Below are 25,356 nucleotides of genomic sequence, written 5' to 3' on the forward strand. Positions count from 1 at the left end.
ATATAACAAGCTCTGGACTTCTAGTCAAAAAACGGTCGTTCAATTTAACCGTGACGTCGGCTAGCTCTTCTCTCAGTTGATTGGTTGTCACCGCACTCGAGCGTCATCACAATGCTACCGCCCACACTGTCACCTTGGCGACGGGAATAAACACTCGTTTGAGATTACTAGTAGCGCCCGATTTATATTGAAGGTTGATTGTATAAACTTTGCCAAGCGTACACTGAAAAAGTATTTTTGTTAGTTGACAAGCTTACATTTTAAGTGCATAATATTTTAACCATCAGAGACCCAGCGTTGCAGAATTGCAACGTTTGTTTTAATGCAATTAAATAATGCCTATTTTTTATTTAAAAAGGTAAAAAAAATAAACTTGTATCACAGTTTTGGTGGGGGACAAAAATGTATATTGCATGTCACAGCTTGAAAGTCACACAAAATTCACCCCCACCAGTTAAATTGTTTGATCGTATAATCTGAACAAAGGTAATTCTTTCCCCAGCCTATTCATAAGACATACACTTTAAGTACACTATTTATGCATAAATATTTTGCATACTTCAATGATATAATAAGTTCTCTGAAAACAATTATACCTATTTGAGCCATGAATTAGGTAATACTTGTTTTTTTTTTTTTTTACCATAAAAGGGCTTGTACCCAAAGTAAATTATGAAGGTTTGGGGCCTATTTTAAGTTTTAAAAATGCATATCTCTCACATTTTAAAGGGATAGTTCACCCAAATAAAATAAAAATTCTCATCATTTGCTTACCCTCATGCCATCCCAGATGTGTATAACTTTCTTTCTTCTACCGAACACAAGCTTTTTAGTCCATACAATGCAAGTGAATGGTGACCAGAACTTTGAAGCTCCAAAAAGGTGATAAAGGAAGCATAAAGATAATCCATAAAACTCCAGTGGATTAATCAATGTCTTCTGAAGAGATCCAGCTGGTTTGAGTGAGAACAGACCAAAATATAACTATTTCATTGTACATCTTGCCATCGCAACACACTGCTAAAGAACAGTGTGACTATATACATCTATAAACAAAACTGCTCGCCGGTAAATGTGAAATATATGGAAGCGTCCAGGAGGCAGTAATCGGGTAAGTAAATTGATGGGAACAGCAAGACAAGAATGTGTAGTGAGAGCATTCGTAGTGTTCCTCACCAATGAGCGAGACCATCCTCTCCTCTGCCCTGTCTGCTCCTTCACCATAAGTGAGCCTAGGCAAGATCATTATTTCAGGATCGAATACACTTCCTAATGCTTGATGCATGCACAGAGCGCTGAAGGAGACTGCTGTCAAGATGTACAGGTGATGCACAGGTCTGAGGGTTAAACCACTCCCAAAACATCAACACAGATGCCATATTCTATTAACACATTTAACACATGAGCAATGATGATCCTAAATAATATGCTACAGTGCAGGTCTAAAAAAGTATAAATATAATACACACAAGAAATGTTCTTTCACTGTTGTCAGTTTTACTGAATCCTCCCTGGTTCATATTACTCAAAAAATTATGTAACCAAATTAACTTAAATTAACTGAGCTGTTTCATGCTTTCAAGCTTTACTTAAACTATTTATGTTGGGACAATATGAATATATTTTTTGTTTGGTTAACTGAAACTGGGCAGGGGATTTCTGATTCCAAGCATGCTTTGCATGGCACTCGATCGGGAGAGTAAATGTTAAAATTTGAGTGTTGTCCTATTTTATGTGTCTTTGTGCAAGATAAATGTAAAGGGGGAGAGTTGTTAGCATTTTATGTTTTGTTGAGATTAGAAGAGTTTCTGTTATGTTGCAATTTTGGGGGTTACCATGAGGTACAGGTTAAGAATGCTCCAAGTTTTTCACATTGAGCAATTGCTTTGCTAATCAAAGCATAGTGTTTCCCACTAGCATGAATTAAGTATCCTAGCATTCACTGTACTAGCTAGTAGACAACAGAAAGACATTAATTTAACAAGTCTGATATAGTTGGGATTACTCAAGTTTCTTCTACTTGAAGTTATTAAATTATGATTGCAGGTTCATTTTCATTTAAGAAGTCTCATTACAAACACATGGAAACACTGTCCCATGATTGAATTAAGTTCAGCAAAAGAGTTTTGTTTTTCTTCAGTGGTAAGTCACAAAAAGTAAGTCACAGCTAGGACAGTCAGTAAACTTTATTCTCACTTTGATTTTCAGCCACTTATTCAACTTTAATTTGTAGATACATTTATGTGCACATATGCCGGCAAATCAATTGTATGAAAGTCAAATCTGATTTTAAAATTTCAACATGTTAATGGTTTTACACTGAGCAACTTGCATAAATTTCAGTGTTCATTACAATAACACACCTAACGCATCCATTTGATACATCACTTCAGTATCTTGCAGAAGTGTCTGTTCAATTAAATATAAGATTAAGAACTGCAAATGTACAACTGATTATGCAAACCAAGAGCAAAGAAAGCAAGCAGAGTACAGAGTTTTTAAACTATGTGGTCAACACTACATCCTGACAAAGATAAAATATCTAAATAAAAGAAGAATAACTTGGAAAGATGAAAAGTGTAGTATACTGTGAATCCCACTGGTTGAAATGTCGTCTAAATAGCAATCAATTTAAGTTCAAATTAAATATCTTCAGTAGTATTTCTTCTGTCTTCACACTTATACACATCTATTATACACACGTTACAGTTTAAGTGACATTTCCTTCAAGGTTGTAAAATACATATGGAATATTAATATTGCATATCATAATCAGAAAAGTATACTGTAAATCCTTCATATACATTAAAATACTATATATCTTGATCATCTTTCATCCCAAAAATAAAAATGTATAATAATAATAAAAGACAAAAACCTATTCATCAAGGGGAGCTGATGTTAAACATTTTCTGTTTTAAGTTAAACACATATAATAAGCCAATACATCTCATTTTACTTTTTGGTTATAAATGTTAACAGATTCTAAAAAACAGTAGCCTATACTTATTACTAAATGGCCAAAAATTGCAATCCCCAAATTAAATGTTTCAAGCCTTGGACATTCTGTTTCCTAAAGAGCACTTCAAACTCTCACACTAAAATTATTCTTCTCTTCTTACACTATGAAATGTCAGTACATAGTAGAAAATCTATTTTACCACTAACCCAAAATTTTGCCAGGTGTCAGCGTCACACAACAATGCAAATACTTTAATAAACTCATAATGTGTTTTTCCAATCAGTACTTCCTTTATGGGATCACATTATGATTTTATTAGTCAAGAAATCATGTTGACATGTCAGTTAATTACTAACTACATGAAAAGGTGTGACTAAAACAAATTAGACCAGTTTCAGTTGCTAAACCATGGGTTTTTGATGAACCAGGCATGATTAGCAAATGAGATGGTTCACAATGATTCTGATCTAATAATAAAAAATGAATAAACACACTGTAAAATGTAATAAGTTGACATTACATAAAAAGTGAGGAAACCATTTGCCTTCAAAAAATCAAGTAAATCTACTTTTTTGGCTCAAGTAAACTACTACTAGTTCACTTGAGCCAAATGAGTACATTTACATTTAAGGAAATCGGTTTACAAGCTTTTTTTAAGCACCAGGAAAAAGTCTGGCATTGCACATTTAAACGCACGTGAGATGTGAACCAAATAGCTGCAGTTTCATTGAGTCAATAATAATTCTTAGGTCTTTAAACCCCTTGTTATTTTATACTGGATACAGCCATACACCATGATTGATTTGCAACTGATTTGTTCTGTATTTTCTATGAATTAAACAATCATCACCAATCAGTAAATTAATAATTGTACATTAAATACTTAACACAGTCCACCAAAGTTTTTTTTTAGTAATGTTGTCTTATTGTCCCTCAAGAATTCTTAAACGCACATTCTGGGCTGCCAGAGCCCTCCTCTATGCTTTAATTCTTTAAGAAATATAGGGTTGTTTGTGATGTCTGAAGTCAAAAGGGAACCATTAATTAACAGCAACAAAACCAGAGCTGATCACAAGTGGTGTTTCTGGTGACTGTATAGTGATGTGAAGTGCTGCTCGAGTACAACTAAAACATAATTGAAGCCCCAGCAAGTCTGATGAGCCTAGGTGATATGTTTTCCCCTGAAAGTCCCTTTCATTCTGTAGAGCCTAGATGGTACAAGTTCAAATTGGATTTTGTTATTTAAATACAGCTTTCAGCGATTCCTCCGGCATGCCATTTATTTTGTTTTGGGAACCACTAGGATCTCATCCCCATCTTGAATGCTGTATGAGTGCAAAGCCAGAGTAGTGTATTTCAATTCATCAGGCCCAAAGGCAGTACCCTTGCCAATGTAGTAAAGGCGCATGTTGTTGGTGGGGAGCTGTACTACAGTCTTCAGCTGCTTTTTCAGCTCTGCAACAGTCTGGTCCAGCCGAATGCTCACCTGCTCCACTTTGTCCTCATAGCGTACCTCCACCTTGGCGTGGCAGCGTGGCCGTAGGTCGATCTCAGCCAGAGGGGCCAGCTTCCCGTACTTGGTCACCAAGCAGTGATATCTCCAAAGCAAAATGCAAAGATTTAAAAACCTACATTCACTTCTATACAAGATGGTACAAAAATACTTCAAGGTACAAGTATGAGAACACCTCTAGATACACAAGCTTGATTTCACATATTGTGTTCCAAAGTGTGTCACAATTCATATCGAAATGCAAGCATGCATTGCATAAGTTGGTATTAGCATAAACAGTCTTAATCTATATGTTCAGCCTCTTTCTGGTCAACTAATGTCATGCCTGCGCATCAGTTTAAAAGAGAGTTTTGCTGAGCAAGTTAGTTACAGCGAAAATGTGTAACTTTTTCTGCGTTTCACCTATCCAAGCTTAATATGCAGGAAAAATTATATGTAATCCATTTTTAGCTCTGCGGTGCTATAGTCCAGCTTGACACTGACTTACAACTCACACTAAACTACAACACTGACTTAACCAATGATGAGAGTTGTGGGAGGGACTTTCTATTTGTTCGGTAAACTGAAGATGGGGGCTCTATTCAGAACGCCGTTTGAAAACAATGTTTACTTTTGCAGTTCAGTGGCGCAGAAATTACACAGTTCAGCTTTAAAGTCAGCTAAACTGTCAACATGTATGTAGCAACTTCCTGAATAATAACATATAACGGTTTAATAGCTCAGACATTTTAAGCTAACTTTATCGGGGTGATACAGAGGTTTGTTATCATCACAGCGAATTCAAGGCAAGTATGTACCACATGATCACATTGCAATGTGATGTTAAATAACGTTCATATTTGCATGCTAGCGTAGTGTATGTTTCTGGCCTAATTTCTATTGTAGTGAAATTAATTTAGTGTTTTTAATTTTATGAAAAATAACACATAAAAAAAATTACACAATGATGCCCCAACCTGTACGTTAATTCCATAATAAATAATGTTTCTATAATCAGAGCAACTCAAGCTTTATGTACCACCTTGATGCAATAGGAGCCTCTTTAGCAGGCAGACGAGCCTTCCACAAATTGCGCTCAAAGACAGCTGGAGCACAACAGAATTAAGGGATTTCAAGGTGCTTTTTTCAAAGTTACAAACTGCATTTAACTTGACACATCGTCCTAAAACACAGGACACTTATAGCTAGAGGTGCTAAAAACTACTAAGTCGTGATACAACACAAGTGTGACACTCCAAAAGAGTTCGTCTGACGCTGGAAGGGGTGCAAGTTAAACATTGTTCCGTTATATGCAGAGTAGGCTAAAAATATACGATTTAATAAAAAAACACTTTTATCCAATAAATAATGGTACTTTGATGTATACAATAGTAGGGGAAATAGTACCCCTATAGTTGGTTGACTATAGGGGTTTGGATGGCATAGAGTTCATTTATGATTTAATAAAAGTATAACATCTAAATGTTATCTGTTAAAACAAAAAATATTTATTTTAAATATTTTTTTCAGATACAATTTTAAAAATTAAATTAAGCAAAGAAATTGAAGTTTAAACTAACAACCTAAATAGCCTAAAACTAAAAAGCTGTAGCCTCCCTCTCACCCTCTTCGTGCTTCATTGGCAACGCGATATTGCATACCACGCTTTTCATGTAAAGAGTATTGTTAGCATATTAGCTGAGCTAATAAGCCCAGCACCATGCATAGGGACCTAGTCCTAACAGCAGGTCAAATAAGTGACCTGGAAATGAAGAGTGTGAGCCAAATTATTTTTATAAAATATGTATATAAATATGTATATATATGTATAGCCAGAGTAGATATGTTCAGGCATTGAGAGATGTTCTGTGGTTTAAAAAAAAAAACTTTCCTATGTACAGCCTACTTATTGAATTTTGCCTCTTGATCCTTTATTGTTTGTGCAGAATGGGTGACAGGCTGTTCGGTGCACGCGTGGGACTCATATGTGTTTTTTAGAACTTTAAGAGCAGATCACATGCATTGTGAAAGAAATAAAGTACTGAATGTTCAAGCATTCACGCAATTCTAAACTTTAGTAACCGCAACAAATTATTCTACAAATCTACAAAGGTGGAACAGTATCCACCTTATTTTGCAATGTTGAAGTAAGCAGCGGCGGCATTTCCGTCAAATATGACAAAGTTCCTCTTGTCATTGACTGCAGTGTAAATAACTAGAAGGTTATAATACTAGAATTTAGTGATATAGGCTTATAAATATCAGACAACCACAGGATGTACAGCAGAATTATGTGCCAATGTCGGATCATTTTCTAACGTCAGCATTTATAGTAAATGGGTAAGAGTGCTGTTGTAATGAAGAGACAATAATGTGTTGTGTAAAGTTTGTGGGGGCATATCAGACGACGAGGTGGACTGTCCTGTCAGCACACATTTAATTCATTCTGCCTGAGCAGATAAAACAATGGCAAAATGCAAAAAAACAAATGGTAAAACTATATGCGCTCAATGCAAAAAAAACAATGAGTTTAAGAAAATCATAATTAATGATAAAAATATGTCAACATTTATTGCCAGCCTGTAATATAAATATTGTAATATTTTTGTATAGGTAAAATTTCTGGAAGCGTGTGTGGACAACAGCGCTTCAACAGGTGCAGTGCATTACAAACTACACACTGTTAAAATTTGAAAGTGCCAAAATAAAAGCTTCAAGTGAAGTAAATAGGAAAGAAATATATCACTTTTACATACAATAAATGTAATCCTCAAAATAATGATGATAATTCAGTATTATAATAATAAACTTGACTGGGTCCCACAGTAATAATTTAGTATCATGCAAAATAAAAAAATGTTTTAGTAAAAATATATGAAGGTAAATATAGATTTTTAATTAAACTGCTATCATTGTAGAAAAAATATAAAAGTCCATTTCAAATGACAATGATTAGATCTCATTCTCCCTTGCGTTCATTTAGTGCAAAACTTTAGGGAAACATGCCTTTTTATTATTATTTTTAAATATATTGTTATTTAATGCCCTTAGAATATTGAATATACTTTGTTACAATGATTGTTAGCATGAAATTATGGTTCCTCTGATTTAAAAAAATAAATCACTTCTGAGCCATTTCAGAGCAAATACATAATTATTGAGATATACATCGAATATTGTCAATAGGCTGAAAAATATTGATATATAATTGTTGAAGCCATATCACCCAGCCCTATTTTAGAGTCCATTTTACATTTTTGATTTGTGTATCAGAAGCATCATTGGGTTTAATACAATTAATTTCACATTTATGAGGATGTATGCATCATTGTATTTTTATTTTAGAGAACAAAATGGTGTGCCATGGAAATGTCATATTTGCAAAGGCGTGCCGTGGGACAAAAAAGTTTGAGAACCACTGATCTATATTATCACACAAATTTATGTGCAATCAGAACAATCTACAACACAAAAGAGAATTCAGTAGTAATTAAGATAATTCAGTAGTAATTAAGGAGTGTCCACAAATGTAAGTCTACTGTATATTACAGTGTTCATGTCTGAATTGTGCCATACCTGTGAGGCAGCTCTTCCTCAGAGTGATCTAAGTGATAGCGGATGAAGAACCTCTCTGCATCCTCTCTTTCTAAGTCTGTCACGACACTCCCATTCAGGCAAGTTACAGAGTGCAGCCTGTGGGTGGTGGACTGGGATGAGCAACATTTCTACATCATTACATTCAGTTTCTGATAAGTTTGAGGTGAGCAAGTCATCTCATACGCACTTACTGGGCAATCATCATACTGCGACGCTCTGTGCTTGTGTAGGGCTGCAGCAGAGGAATACCTTGCAACCTCACCTCTTCTAGCTTGGGCAGACAGTTTAGCTTCTCTATGTCCTCCCATCGATTAAGTCCTGACTCACACAAAATCATCAGATAAATATGTTTCATGGTTTGTTTGTTTTTTTGGGGGGGAAATCGGGAAATTCTCCCCAATTTGGGATGTTCAATTCTCAATGCACTCAAAGTCCTCATTGAGGCGAGGACTCAATCTGGGTGGCGGAGGACAAATCTCAGTTGCCTCCACATCTAAAACAGTCAATCCATGCATCTTATCACGTGGCTTGTTGAGCATGTTACCATGGAGAAGTAGCATGTGGAGGCTTCACGCTATTCTCCGCGCCATCCACGCACAACTCACCACGTGCAAGAAACCACATTATAGTGACCACAAGGAGGTTAACTCAATGTGAATCTATCCACCCTATCAACCGGGCCAATTGGTTGCTTAGGAAGCCTGACTGGAGTCACTCAGCACGCCCAGGATTCTAAATTGCGACTCCAGGTGTGGTAGTCAGCATCTTTACTTGCTGAGCTACCAAGGCCCCCCTATGTTTCATGGGTTTTATGTTACAACTGTATAAAAATAGTAATGATGATGACAGAAAAGAGGCAAAATGATGCATAAGCAGTGCATAAACGAACAGCAGGCTTGCGTTGAGCTTGGTGTGTGGCAATGTGAATACGGTGCAAAAATAATTATGCGCTGCTTATGCATGTGAAATAGGCCTAACATGATAATTGCATGATAATTTAGACAGTTCAAAACCCCAAATCCTTGTCAACACGGTCACAGTGATACCTGAGTTGTGCAGATTAATGCTTCGTAGATTAGGGAAGAGCCGGCTAAGGATTTCTCCCGAGTCTTGAATGGAGCTCAGGTTGTTGTTGGCCATGATCAGAGTGTCCAGCGCAGGGAACATGGAGCCAATTTTTCGTACCTCGTTCCACTCATGCAGGCTGTTGTCTGTGATGTGGAGCAGACGCAGTGTGGAGCAGGGCATGGACGAAAGTGTCACAGTGGTGTATTCATTAAGGCACAGGAACAGCTCCTCAAGTCTGTACAAAACAAATCCATGTTACTGGGGCTCATCTACTTCTATGGCATTTCGAATAAGGAGTCTTGATTTTCTTCAAGCACTAATTAAATGTTGAAGGATGACATCTCATTAAGTCAGGTGTGAAAACTATGAAGCACAGAATTGATTATACTAAAATGTTTTAAGTCCATGAACAACCTTAACTACTGAGAAATCAGGAATGTAAAGCAACTGTTGCCACATTCCTCAATTCCACCAGGCATTGATTGATTTCTGAACAATGTTTTGTGGTTTACAGAGCCAAGTGTGATTTCTCAGGACACCCAATTCAGTGATAGTGTTGGGGATTTTCATTCATCCCAGTGAATCACTCTTTTCAATCTATTCACCAAAAATATATGTTAAGATTCATTCAATAAGAATTTCTGCAAATTACACCTGCCATATGACAGCCTTTTATGTTTTTAATTAGTAATTACATTGAAACAAGTGTCATTCATGACCAGAACAAGTCTAATTATCCTTTATTAAAATGTCCATCTACAAATCTACTACAAGACTACAGCACGCAAGAGTGTTTAAGCATAGTAAGCATTTCCCCACAAATGAAAGCCAAGCATAACTATCATCTTGTGAACTGCTAATAAATTATCATATTATGAATTATGCTTAAAAAATTATTTTGAGTTTCTATAAAGTCCATATGTCATTGTAATGTGATCGTGACTCACTTTTATTCATAATTCAACTGTCAATTTTCATGTTGAATGAGATACAGAACAAACATTTATCTCAATCAGCCAGTCACCATCACAGCGAATGAGTATACCCGTATAATCAGTTCACTCACGAATGAGATGTCTCGTCTCGTTCAGACTGAAATAACCGACTACTAGTTCAGAGAAGGGCTTTATTTGTTCAGTGGGTCAAACCAATGATACTGTATGCTTTTTCACAGCCAGTACTCTAATGCAATTAACTTGCGTTATTGTCAATCTTTTAAAACAGGACAAAGCAACACAAATGGAATCTGCGTGTCTACAAATATACGAAAACACTTACTGTAAATGTTTTCGTGACAAAATACAAGGCATGTCTTTTTTGTCACATGCTGGGCTTCACTTTTATCAAGACATAGTAAAAGTTCAAACAAAGCCTAAATATCTTACATTGTGTATGAAAGTACAGCATTTCCATTCGTAATTAATGTCTTTTTAACTGTATGGTCTTCAGTCATTTTTACACATTCATAAATTGTGTTTATGTATATGATTATATTGACTGAACAAACTAAATTCTTCCTCTTCTTCAATTAGTCAGAAAATCTTCGTTCACGAAAGAGATGACTGAGTGATTCATTCATTTCGTTCATGAATGTGTATAGGTGTAGACATCACACCTCATTCGGACTCGGCTGGTTCAGTGAAGGGGTATATACATTCTGTGGGTCGAACCAATTATATTCTCCTTCACAGCCCTCGAATGCTATTGGCTCATGCTATAGTCAGTCTTACAGGCATGAAAATGCCACCAAAACAGTCTTGCGCTAAAAACTATTTTGGCTTTATTGGCTTCGAAAGCGTGTGATGTCAGGGAATGATAAATATTTGTCAGTGTATGGAGTTGAATGAGAATGCTTTGTTCACTTAAAAGATTGTTGAACGTTTTAAAAGATTAACACTTTTTTTAAAACATTGCAAAGCAACAAAAACAGATTATAGATAAACAAAATCAGAATTAAATGAGAAAAACTGGGCATACTGATATATAAAATAATATCAGTCCATATTCCAAGAGCTGAAATGTGAGGAGTTGAGTGTGTAACTTACTCTGGCATCTCTTGTGTAAACGTGTGCACCGTGTTCCAGGACACTTGAGTATTGTTAAGAACAAGACGGCGGATGCTGGAAAAGTCCTTAGCGCAGTCTGGATCCAAGACAGCATCACTCAGTTGGTTAGAGCTGAGGTTCAAGAACTCCAAGTGTGGAATGTTGGAAACAATCTTGCTGATCTAGAATAGATTAAAGTATGCCATTTGAAACTGACCAAGAGACAGTAGGGCTTTTAGCACTTTAAATTGTTAACCCGGGGTCATTCCTTGGGAAAATGTAATCCTGGGTTATCTGGTTTCACACTGTTCATACTTTATTCATCTTCCAAAGTTGCACACTGAACATTTTTAAACATGTGTTAAAGTTTCTGCAACTGTACAAAGGACATAAATATTTAATGAGAAAAGCAATGAGGCATTTTATGATTGGTTGTCTGTTGCTAAATAACTTGCTATTACACTTTAGCACCACATTGTTAACCCCACAAAAATGGTTCCAGAGCGGGTTTTAAAGCATTGCTAACTCTTTTTCAAAATTACAAGTGTGAAACATTGGATAAAGGTGAACGCAGTAATGTTTTGGAATATGTCATCTTGGACTTACACTGACACCTAGGGGCCTGAAGGTAGCATCATTCACTACACTCTTAAGGGCCCCAGTGCAAAAACACCTGAAGGGGGCCCCCCTGTCACACCACCCACCCGGTAATCAACAAGAGTAAACTTAAAATATATAAATATATATGTTTTTTTGGTTTACTCAATATTGCTAATATTTCTCTCAATCAAGTTGATGCTTTTCCTTTTCACAGACTATAAGAAGTTCAATATCTTTGTTGTCTCTTTTTAAATGAAGAAAATGTTCACAACTAAAAATAACTAAATCATTACAGCTAATTATAATTTTTTATAAGCCTTTCACTATTATCATGTATCTCTTCTTCCTGAGTTGCTCTAACAAAACAACATGGGACCACATCTTTACTTGACCCATCACAAACATAGTTTACCTGATGCTGCTGAACTTTCATGCTGGAGATGCTCTCTCTCAGCATAAATCACAGTCAGTTGCTTTGCTCTCTCTTCTCCGCTCAGTTCTACATCTTTACGGGGAATGATGGTAATGCTTTGAGGGAGAAATGAGTTCAAGGCTACAGAAACATTTTGTGGTAGCTGCAATAACACCGGGCTGACGCTCCGTTAGGACAGAAAAATTATAGACGACACACAACACTGGTTTAAGCAGTGTCAACAGATATTCTGTTCTGTTTGCTGCAGGCGAATAGCCTGAGTTTGTGTTTGCAGCCTGCTAAACCTTCTCTATTGTTTTTGTCAATTTTATCTTTCTATTACTTTTCTAACTTTTTTTTATACATTTTTTATTTATTTAGATTTATTGTGATTCTACGGTGTTCATCTGTATTTTTTATCTGCAAATCTCTGCAATTCTTATTCACACAGATTATCGCATCAATCTAAAACCTAGCCAGAGACTGTATATCCCAAGATGGACCACTTGTATTAAAATGAATGAATGAAAGAAATTGTAACAGGTGTAGAAAAGGAAGTCCCATCTAACAGGTAAAAGAGCAAATCACCTTTTTCGTCAACTCGAAAACTAACATATCTATTAGCTGGACCAGCAGGGAAAATATAGTTTTTTAACATGATTTGAGCTAAAAAAAAAAAAAAGCAAAATTTATGATACCTTCGTTGTCAACTGATTACAACTCATTTGAAATATGTTGTTTGATCGTAATCTTCTTGACTAACCATAACAGAGATTTTGTTCTTTCCTGATTTCACACTAATGGAGTTAAGTGAGAAAGTGAAGACAACTGGTACTGTTTTAGATGCGGCTAGTACAGTGAGCCATGCACACTGCTCCGTTCCAGTAGTACAGCCCCTGGAGCAGGGAGAATGGTTGACAACTCGGAGGCTTATCCAGAGGGCAAAGTGACACCACTCATCCATTCCAACAGGTTCCCCCAAGGAGAAGCCTGTTGAAAGTGCCCTGCTTATAGGGATTCTATTTTATATCCCTATTTTTGAAAATACAGACCAGCCACTATAGTTGAATGTGTACTGGGAGCCAGAGTGCCTGACATTGGAGCACATTTATAAGTGCTGACTAATTCCAAACATGGATTTTGTTATCCACGTCAATAAACCAAAGCTTAATCCTGGAGAACTAAAAAAAGCAATGTTCTCCCAGCAATATACATTTTTGCCAAGAAATGATATCTGTGAATAATTTCAGTCAGGATTTATCCCCCATCACAGTGCAGAGAGTGCACTTAACAGAGGTACATATTACTTGCTTTTATCTGACCGCAGCTGCTGCCTTTAACACCACAGACCATGTCATTCTCTTGGATATACTTGAGACATGTTGGAATTTGTGAACAGACATTAGATTTAGGTTATGTCCAATTTATTTCTCGATACCTGACATGTTATGTTTGATAGCAATCTTTCCTTTGAAAACTAAATTTGTAAAGCTTTTAAAATAACATTCTTCCACCTTAGAAATATTGCCCAATTTACAACACATGCTCTCTATTTCTTAAGCCTAACCTCAAGACAACCAGAATATTTTTGTAATGGACTACTGGGTAGATGTCCTGCAGGTTCAATAAATAAGCTTCTGTTGGTTCAAAATGCAGCAGCTAGAGTACTTACTAGAACCAAGAAACAGGAGCATATCAGCCCACTTGTAGTGTCACTACACTAGCTACTAGTCAGGGTTTGTATCAATTTTACCTTTCCGATAATTCCTTGAAAAGATTTAAATGGTCTAGCTCCTCAGTACTTGAGCGCCCTACTATCATGCTACTATTTATTACATTCACTATGGTCCAGGGTCAGAAATTAACAGGTACTGTGGGCACAAATCCCACAGAAATAGAAAGAAAAAAGCCCCCAAAATTTGGGGGTAAAAAAAATGCCGCTGCAATTTCTTTTATTAATAATATCTAATATAGTTTAAAAAAAACCTACACACATTGCAATCATTATTTCAACTATTCGATATGGATTCCTAAAATCCAAATATCTTAATTTAATCTACAGTTGCATGTAAAAGTTTGGGCACCCCTGGTCAAAATGTATGCTGCTGTGAATATTTAAGTGAGTAGAAGATGAACTGATCTCCAAAAGGAATACAGTTAAAGATGAAACATTCTTTTCAACATTTTAAGCAATATTAGTGTATTATTTTAATTTTGTAAAATTTTAGGGTGAAAAAAAAAGGAGCACCATGCAAAAGTTTTTGAGCTCTCAGACCATAATTAGCTTGTTAGGTCTATGGCTTGTTCACAATCATCATTTGGAAAGGCCAGGTGATGCAAATTTCAAAGCTTTACATTTACTCTGAATCCTCAAACCTTGTCCCAACAATCAGCAGCCATGGGCTCCTCTAAGCAGCTGCCTAGCACTCTGAAAATTAAAATAATTGATGCCCACAAAGCAGGAGAATGCTATAAGATAGCAAAGTGTTTTCAGGTAGCCGTTTCCTCAGTTTGTAATGTAATTAAGAAATGGCAGTTAACAGGAATGGTGGAGTTCAAGTTGAGGTCTGGAAGACCTAGAAAACATTCAGAGAGAACTCCTCGTAGAATTTGTAGAAAGGCAAATCAGAACCCCTGTTTGACTGCAATAGACCTTAAGGAAGATTTAGCAGACTGGAATAGTGATGCACTGTTCTACTGTGCAGCGACACCTGCCCAAATATGACCTTCATGGAAGAGTCATGAGAAGAAAACCTTTCCTGCATCCTCACAAGAAATTTCAGTGTCAGAAGTTTGCAAATGAACATCTAAACAAGCCTGATGCATTTAGAAACAAGTCCTGCAGACTGAGGAAGTTAAAATATAACTTTTTGGCCACAATGAGCAAAGGTATGTTTGGAGAAAAAAGGGAGCAGAATTTCATGATAGGTACACCTCTCCAACTGTTAAGCATGGGGGTGGATCGATCATGCTTTGGGCTTGTGTTGATGCCAGTGGCACAGGGGAACATTTCACTGGTAGAGGGAAGAATGGATTAAATTAAATACCAGCAAATTCTGGAAGCAAACATCACACCATCTATAAAAAAGCTGAAGATGAAGAGGATTGCTCCAACAGGATATTGATCCTAAACACAACTCAAAATCCACAATGGACGACCTCAAGAGGTGCAAGCTGAAGATTTTGCCATGGCCCTTACAGTCCCCTGACCTAAACATCATTGAAAATGTGTATAGATATCAAAAGAGCAGTGCATGCAAGACGGCCCAAAAATGTCACAGAACTAGAAGCCGTTTGCAAGGAAGAATGGGCGAAAATCCCGCAAACAAGAATTGAATGACATTTAGCTGGTTACAAAAAGCTTTTACAAGCTGGGATACTTTCCAGGGGGTGTTACTAAGATCTGACCATGCAGGGTGCCTAAACTTTTGCTTCTGGCACTTTTCCTTTTTTGTTATTTTGAAACTGTAAAAGTTGAATTGCTTAAAATATTAAAGAAATGTGTCATCTTTAACTTTATGCCTTTTAGAAATTAGGCCATCTTTTGCTCACTTAGCTATTCACAGCAACAGAAATTTTTATCAGGGGTGCCCAAACTTTTGCATGCCACTGTATGCCTGTCTTCAGAAGACAAGTCAAACTTTTCTCTGAACATTATTTGAAGTTGCCGCCCGTCCTGCAGATGTTGACAAATCAGTGGCGGATTCTTGCACCATCGACCCACACAGATGGAAACTCTTTCTATCACTCCGCATAAATTCTATGTCATGCTCCCGTGGTAAATTCTGTGATTGTTCACCCCATTTTATATCCATCTGTTTGTAAAGCCTTACTATAGAGCCTAAAATCAACAGAAGGATGGGTGGATGTTAAATAACCCAACGTTAAAAAATACTTATATTATTGTATTAATAATTCATACAACTTTAAGTTCATATTTCTGACTTATCAGTGCCATTTACAGCCGGATATAATTTAATCTGTAACAGATTGAATAAACAGATTCAATTGACATATTTGGTATAAAAGGAGTCATTTTACAATGTTAGGAAAAAATAGCTCTTAAAACATCATAAATGCCCCTGAAAAGCCATTACAGGAGGAAAATAATGCAATAGAAAAGTTAATTTCTGACACTGCTACGGTCACAATATTCCAGCCTGTTTGATATTACCTAAAATATCAAAATTCACAAAAGTAGGAAGACCCTTTTCCTATTTGGCTCCTAAACTAAGGAAAAGCCTTTCTTGCATTGTTCGGGACTCAGACACACTCAAGTCTAGACTAAACGCACATCCATGCACAACTCACCACGTGCCCCACTGAGCGTGAGAACCACTAATCACGACCACGAGGAGGTTATCCCATGTGACTCTACCCTCACTTGCAACCGGGCCAATTTGGTTGCTTAGGAGACCTAGCTGGATTCACTCAGCACACACTGGATTCGAACACATGACTCCAGGTGTGGTAGTCAGCATCAATACTCGCTGAGCTACCCAGGCCCTGATTCATTTAAAACAATATATAGATTAAATTTAAATGTAATTAAAAAAAATTATTGAGGTAAAATAATTTTAACAAATACTGTACATTTTTATGTCATGAATATTATAATTTTTTTGGTGGGTTGTTCCATCTTCAGGGATGGAAGACATGTTTCTAGAGAGGACATGTTAAGTGTAAAGGTGTTTATCTTGATAAAAGTTCACAGTTATGTTATTTGTCAATGACCCACATACAGTATTAAATAAACAGGGTACATTCTCAGGATTCATTAGAATTTTAATGCATTTTGTTAACATTAAACTGCCATTTTTACTGCTATTTTAGAATACAAAACAACAACAAAAATATATTTCCAGACAAGTCACTTTTTTACTCGGACAAGTGAATGACCAATTTACTTGTCTGAAGGACAAGCACATCACAATACTTAGTGTCGAGCCCTGCAACTTACATAAAAGCTTATCTAATACATAAACATCCTATCCTGTTCTACTTGTTACTTATATCTAACCTCTAGCTAATATGTTGTTACTCTGCACTTTTTGTTAACAATGGTCCTAACCACTGAGAAACTGGATTGGCAGTATATTGCCTGTTAAGGAATGAATGACTCTCTATACTCCTGTGCCAAATGTTAAATATTTAGTGCAATTTTTGTTAATGGAGCCGGAGAGAGCAAGTTTTGGTTGCGTGGTATTACTTTGTTTTATTTAGGATATTAAATTTGTTTTGACATTCCAATCCCAATGTCTGAGTATTCTTAAGAATTAAAACTTAATTGCTCTTTGAAAGGGTGTACTTGCATTATTATGCTATTATACTATAATTATCTCAGTGGCATAAAATGGCCTTAAAATGACAATAATATAGTTTAATCGCAATTATTTCTGGGAAAATGTATCGTCCAACAAAAGTAGTTATTGTGACAGGCCTACTAAAGATCTTTTTGTCAAGAATACACAATTAATCCCTCAACCCGTAGTTATGCTACATTAGTCAGGTCTGCCGGAACCCAAAACACTTTCCATATTTTAGAACTTTAAAATTAAGTGAACAGCATCTACAATGTATATCCAGAGGTTACCAGAGCCGGTCAGATCCAGATTTGGTCCAGCCCAATGTTCCACTCCCACCACTATGTGTTACTGAGCAATGACTACTACTGCCTTTGCCGACCAGAAACCGAGGGATGCTTCGATGATCACGGTCTGCGTCACTTCAGTCTATAACGATGGACTTCACGGAGGCTGAACTGCGGCCAACTTCCAGCCGGACGGCAAGGGATACTTCACTGGCCACTGCCTGCACCTTGGTCTTAGGATGAACTTCATGGACAATTAACCACTGCCTAAAACCTGCTAGATTGCAAGGCATACCTTACTGACCACAACCTGCACCATCTCTGTCTTAGTATGGAATCCACAGAGAACAAACTACTAACAAACTGCAGCATTTGCCTCTTCGAACAGACACATCACTGACCACTCTTTACATCTCTTCATTCTCTTAAAATGGAATACATAGACAAACCATTACTGCCAACTAAAGCATTTACCAGCCAAACAAATCATTACTGCCAACTAAAGCATTTACCAGCCAAACAGCAAAGGACACTAGATATATGTGCACCTCAGCAGTCAATTCGGGATGGACTCAATAATATTACAATTCAGTCATTATGCTTTAGTGTTAAACATTACATACCAAAAAATCTACTTAGTTTACTCAATATATAACTTATATTACACATTACTAATATTGGCATTATGTTCATGCTGTATAGCTGAGCCTGGTTTCTCCCAAAGTTTTTTTCTTTAATAACTAGCATCTTATGGAGTTTTTCGTTCCTTGCCACAGTTGTCTTTGGCTTGCTCGCTGGAGGCATAAAGACAAAAACATTAAGGCATGATTATAAACGAAGTTTTCAATTCAACTGCTCAGTTGGGACTTTACAGACACTGCAGTATAATTGTCTGTAAGCTGCTTTGAAACGATGTGTATTGTGAAAAGCTTGAATTGACTTGAGTGTGAAAACCACTAGTGAGGTCCTTAAATGCACTGATCATCTCACCTCATGCCAGTCTTGGAGCTTATTGTGAGACAGATCAAGTTCAACTACATGAGCACAAAAGGCTGCGATTTCTCCCTCATCTCCTGCATGACTGATTCCGCAACCATTCAAGACAAGCATACTGGGCAAGTTCAGACGGTCTAAAAGGGAGAAGAACCACATAATCAGTGAACTTTGAAACACTGTAACACTGTACTTGTTGCCAAAGTAAACATTGAAATCTCCTATCTTACATGACATGTTTTTAAATAGGCCAAGTCTCAGAATTCAAGCCTTACCTTTCATAGGCGACCCCTGTGGTCCAGATGGCACAAACACAATCCCAAGACCCGGTCCTCGACGACAAGGAAAGTTCTCTGGGCTATACTTTTCACTAATCGCCTGGATAAAGGTGCGACCTTCTGTTTCAGATGAGTCCATTGCACTGTCAGAGGCCATGCACCTATACAGCTATTGATAAAGGGTTATCAAATAGCTTACAGTGATGGCACATAACATCACATCAAACCATGATTTATAGTTCAGTGATTATTGTCATAATTATAATTATTATGTTTACATTTATATTTGTTTTTAATTCTTAATATGCATTAATAATTTTCCACCTATTGTCATAGACAGATAGTTGAGTGATGGTAAATGGAAAGGTGATTATATTTGCTTTTTTTTACCACTTGGTTATTTTAATAGCTTTTTTGTTTCGTTTGAAGTTTAATTTGAATTAAGAATTGTCTTTGGATTAAGATTTTCATTTTAAAAATAAATTAAATGTACTTTTCAATGCAAAATCATTAAAGCAAGAATATTCAGCGATCCCTCAGATGGGGGATGACGATGTAATTGGATATTGTGATATATATATATATGGATATATATAAATTTAAAAAATATCCAGGGCTCCAGATTAAAAAATATATATATATTTTGGAGCTATTGGCTCCTTAACTGAAACATTAAGGAGCCAAATTGCTGTTTTTAGTTGCCAACCCATAACCCATTAATCAGAGGTTTAATAAACATATATAGTTGAGAAGATATGCAAGTTTGCATTCTCCTTTTGTCTCATCAATGTTCACACCCCTTTCATAATTTATACAAATATAAGAGATAAAACTAGGGCTGCCCCTAATAGTCGGCAAACATTAGTAGATGAGAAGAGTCTTGGTCGACCAAGTTTTTATTGGTCGGTTGGTCGCTGAAAAGAAAAGAAAACTCCACAGGAAGTGGCTAAGTCACACAGTCAGTGATGGACAGACATGATCGTTTACACGCCATGTCCATGCTATAATGAATTATTCACATTCAAACCAATGAACACTGGTATTACCACTGGTTGGAGGCTAGGTGTTACTATGGGGTAATTTACGTTAAGCAGGGTTAGGGTTAAGCCTACACAATAAAGCAAGACACCTTGATTTCAAGCTTTGAACTTCATTTTCTATTTATTTTAACCAAAAATTCAAATGAAACTGAAAAAAAAAAAAAATACAAAAATAAATGCAATTAAAATGTGTGTTGTTAAATTTTAAGAAAGATGGCTTTACAACTGTTGTGAAGGGCAACATTTCTCTGGCAAAGAACCTACTTCACCTGTGCATCTCTACCAGATGGGCATTTCATTGTCCAGGAAAATACATGGTGTGTGAATCAATTATTTTTGTTCCCTCCTTCACTACACACACACATATACATATACACATATATATATATATATATATATATATATATATATATATATATATATATATATATATCCCCAATTACATAGTCAACACCCGGCTGAGGGAATGGTAAATATTCTTGCTTTAGTAATTTTGCATTGAAAATTTAATTCATTAATATAAAAAATGGTGCAGGACTTTAAATTATAAAGAATCCTGAAATACACACAGAACTCACATTTTGAAATGTCTGCGCTCTCAGATGTGAACACACTGTCAGCTGATTTTCTGAGAAAGGGAGTCTGATTCAAACTGCTAACCTGAGCTCCTGAGTTCAAACCCTCAGTTCTTTTCGGGTGATTCAAGATAAAGACCAGGATAAAAAGCATAATTTGTTCATGACTCTCTTGCGCTGGGTTTGTTGTTGCATGTGGTGCGTGGAGCTCATCACAACAGAACGGGTGAAAAGTGGCGAGAGACATACTGGTGCACACTATAAAGACGTATTCAATAACTCACAAGATATTTGACGAAACCGCATACAACCTGACGGTTGCCAATGGTGACTAGATTTTAATAATTGTCGCAATCAATTATTTTTGGTTGCAGTCTAGATCCCTGATATCGTTAACATATTTATTGCATATTGCCCAGCCCTAGGAGGGAAAAAAACAAATGTATTTATAGGCATTCAGTCATTACCCTTCCGAAGCAGCTAAACTGGGTCCTGCGATGAAAGGTAATAAAACACCATCATTAAACCTGCAACAACCCACAATAAGGGATGTATTTGCCCGGACAACTAAATACCCAACCGGTAACCCATGATGGAGAGAATGCACGGATGAAGCAGGTTCGCCAAAGAGATGTTGCCCTTCACAATTGTCGAATAGCATCTTTCAAAAAGTTGAACAACACATTTTAATTGCACTTAATTTTTTTCAGTCTCATTTGACTTTTTAGTTAAAATCAATCTGCCTTGTATTATTTTGTAGGCTATTGCTTAACAAAAAACTTAGCATCCAACAAGTGGTAATACCGGTGTTAGTCGGTTTGAACGTGAACACCGCACCGGTGTGAAAATTATGACATTTTGGTAAGTCTACATGATATATCTTCACTCAACCAACACCTCAACACCACACACATCCACAGCACCCTCAGTGGACTCAATTGTAACTGCGAGATTTGGTGAGAGACTTAAAAGGAAAACAGTGTAAAGGCCAAGGTAAACTTTGTTTTTACACTTCCCAGATCAGCTTGAAGCTGGTCAACCACGTTGCTTTTGTGAGTATACCCTGCTGTCTGTGAGCAAATATGACCATGTTTGACGAATGCCCACTACAGTCAATAGCAAGCGCAGCTGAGGACCACGCGGGTCAAGAAGATCAAGGCATAGAGCGTTCAAGCCATATGTAATTGTGCTGAATAAACAATTTGCGTCACACACACTGTGTGTGGAGCGATCCGCAATGTAAACACCCTAAGTATAGTTTGGCCTTAATTTAGCAAGCTTTCCGATAGCTGGTGAACTAAATAAAGTGAAGCTTTCAAGCAGAGTATAAAGTTAACGAACCATCCTCCATCGTGGACTCCAGCCTTGGCTGAGTCCAGAGCACTCTCCCTCCCATGCTATCCGGTCCAGATAGTGTCCATTTGGTTGAACCACTTCCAATTTTCCTAGATGGATCTGTAGTCACTTAAAGGTGGGGTATGTGATTTGCAAAACGGCCGGCAGATTTTGAAAATACACAACTCTAAGGTCCTACCTTCTCTCCTCCAACGCTGGCCCTGACTCCACCCATTCGAAAAACATGGACGCGCAATCATGCACGAGCGAAAACTCAGATGCGCAGTGTTCTAGACTCACTAGTCAAACAGTGCATTCACCTGTCAGACAATTTTTCAGAGCAAATTGTTGACACAGCAGGAGGAGGGGTTCGCATACCACTCTTGAAAGGTGTAGAGCTGATTTTCTCATAACTGTAAAAAAAAAGAACATAGCCAGCCCTGGCGTCTGTACAGCGGTCTTCTATTCAAAACAGGATTCATAGAAATGTGGAACAACCCCACTAGCACTATAAAAGCTCTATTCTCCATACATAAATACAATCGCTTCCTGTTACTGGGTCACGAGCTTTGAGTATGCGCACGAACGGGACACGCAGCGCCAGGGTGGTGGGGGAGGGGGCATGGTACGACCGTTTGATTGACACATTTTCTGTCCAATGATTCTAGATGGTCTTGAAAATGATTGGCTGGAGTTTTTCGAGTCCTGCCCGTTCCACAGATGATTAAATTGCTTAATTTTCATTTCAGTGCTTCTAATTTACAGCCAGTAAGTGGGTTAGGAATAGGATTTCAAGTTATTTTGAAAAAATGGACAAAAAAGAAAATCACATACCCCACCTTTAAGTTTTTTTTTTTTTTTACTATTCCCTTCACTGTTAGTAGGTCCGGAGGTAGCAGTGTCTCAGCTGTGCGGCCAACACCTGAGACACTTCCTGAAAGAATTTTTCGTTTTGTTCGTTGCTAACGAGTGGACCGTCTGCGTGGTTTTGTGCACAGCCATTTCTTTTTACAATTCGAAAGTCGCGTGAACAAATGATACTGTTATCGCTGTAGCTAACTTTAAAACTAGCGGACTGATGCCCAGTGTTGAAAATCCAGTGACGCATGTAGTGGCGATTCTCACTGACCAATCACAATCACTGACTGGTTTTGACTTCACATTTAGTTTCGGCTCGGCTTGCTTGGAACCTAGTAGGTGGTACTAAAAAAAAGTACCAGGTACTATCCACAGTGGAAAACCCCCAAAAGCAGAGTTCATGCAGTGGAAAAGCCCCATATAGTATGTGCATGTAGCCTATTGTTTAAATATAATTTAAATTATTACACTTAAGAAATGCATGTATTGGCATTTTCCACTTAAAATATTCTTAGTTCAGTGTATTTAAACACATTTAGACTATGTTAGTTCAAATTTGGGAATTGTTTAATTACTGTTAATGAAATACTGTTAGTAGTAACTTCTATCTTATGATATATAATTTGCCTACATACAGGAGTTCATTAAAACGTCATGTGTGGATCGTGGGATATTTCGGATCTTTGGACTTGTTTTTTATTAGAAATTTAGTCAAATATTAACACACTGCGTAAATACAGTACATGTACTGTAAGATTCTCTGGTGATAGTGGGACTTTCACGGTGATGTAATTGTAGGTTGGGATGAAATGAGGAGATCAACATTACTTGTTGTCATGCTGTACTTAACACACTATCATGGTGTGTGCAGAACAAATTCATGTACATTTATAGAAAAACCCTCCAACATTGTTTACATTGAGCCCACTTCATGTGGCTGTGGCTGTGGCTTCCTCTGTGATTTGCATATAACATGACATGCAGCACGCTAGCGCTCATTAGCGGCGGGTGACTGTATAGACAGCCTTATCAACGTCTGCTGTCATGATTACGGAGCATTTGACCTGAAATTAATGAATCGATGACCGATAAGCTTAATCGATCAAATTATTTTCAAGAAGTATTTTGGCGATTGTGCTTCAGGTTTCGAACGGTAAAAGCAAAAGCTGTAATTTACCCTCAAGAGGACACCACTTTACAATCAGCTAATTAATATGGCTTGAATCAACTATGCTAATCCTCCTCAACAAAGCCAAAGTTGACTGAAAGTTTCTGTTTCAGTCAACATACGCCATATGCATATGAAAAACCTTTTTGTATTTTTAAATCAAAGAGCATGTTTACAGTAAATATATACATGTCAACGAGACAACACCATGTAAACAATTTAGGCAGCCATGGATATAAGAGAACTGACTTGTTAAACAAAACGTTGCCATGATAATACAAGGCCTGGAGTGGTTTCATTAAATCTACCGTTTTGAGTGTCAAATTGTCTCCAACTTCCTAAAATTATACAGACTCTTCATATTTTATATCCTAAATCAGCATCTGTTTTCTGCAGTTGTATCAGGTAGCCCCGTCATTTTAACTTTATTCTAGAGTTTTTTCATAAACCTATAGCTGAGGAAATACATATAAGGGCCTGATGAAATTAATTACTGAGAATTTGTGTAGCAATAAATAGCAGCAGAAGTGACACCCACGTTTCTGAATTAGTACTTATCCTACTAAACAAAGATGCATTCTGTTAAATGGTAAATGCAACGCTTAAACCGATCTACCCAGAGGCAGATGAGTGTATTGCAGAAAACAAAAATTCTGTTCAAATACCCGACCATTTACAAGCCATCACATGACAATAACGTAACTACAAAGGTGCGGTGCTCCTATAAAATCATATATGAATTTCGCAGGTCGTTTGCAATACTGTCAATAAATCAACTAATGACGAATACAGAAATCAAGGAAAAACGTCATTAAGATTACTGCAAAATAATGCAAATCTGACACTGACAGAACCAGTCAAATGTTCCAATTGAAAAGACAATGTAACTTGCAAGTCAACACCTGGCTATGAACGATCAAAATAACCGTGCATTTAAATACTTCAGCTAATACTTGGCTAGCATCAAGTATCTTACATTGAATGAGCAGCTCATCAGTCAGACTCGAGAGAGGACGCTTTGATATCCAGAAACCTCCTGACGATCAGTTTATCCACGTAATTTTACAGTTTTGCACTTTGATTGCAGAGCTGTGATGCGTCGTTGTTGTTGATAAATGTCACGGAAGTGACGCCACGTTTGCCGGATGATCATGATTGGACGGTTCCATTGTACTTTAAAACGTCTCTTGGTGCACACACCTTGATACATTTGTAATATATATATATATATATATATATATATATATATACAACTGGTCAAATTAAAGGTGTGGCTTTGTGCTGAGGTCACGTGTGCGGTGGGATGACGATGATGTGTCTGCTTCCACTATTCAATTCTATCC

The 25,356-nt window shown here is 36.9% G+C and overlaps 1 protein-coding gene across 1 annotated transcript; it reads right to left on the bottom strand.

The window, feature by feature from the left end:
• Nucleotides 1–2,174: 2,174 nt before the first annotated feature.
• On the bottom strand, nucleotides 2,175–25,144 carry LOC127631860 (tubulin-specific chaperone cofactor E-like protein). Its single transcript, XM_052110238.1, has 8 exons — nucleotides 24,990–25,144; nucleotides 19,035–19,206; nucleotides 18,757–18,896; nucleotides 11,165–11,346; nucleotides 9,098–9,354; nucleotides 8,243–8,369; nucleotides 8,031–8,147; nucleotides 2,175–4,560 (listed from the first exon to the last, which is right to left on the bottom strand). The coding sequence occupies exons 1-8, from the start codon at nucleotides 25,005–25,007 to the stop codon at nucleotides 4,242–4,244; spliced, it is 1,332 nt and encodes a 443-aa protein (XP_051966198.1). The 5' UTR covers nucleotides 25,008–25,144; the 3' UTR covers nucleotides 2,175–4,241.
• Nucleotides 25,145–25,356: the final 212 nt, after the last annotated feature.

This window comes from Xyrauchen texanus, chromosome 38, assembly GCF_025860055.1.
Source record: "Xyrauchen texanus isolate HMW12.3.18 chromosome 38, RBS_HiC_50CHRs, whole genome shotgun sequence".
Lineage (NCBI taxonomy): Eukaryota > Metazoa > Chordata > Actinopteri > Cypriniformes > Catostomidae > Xyrauchen > Xyrauchen texanus.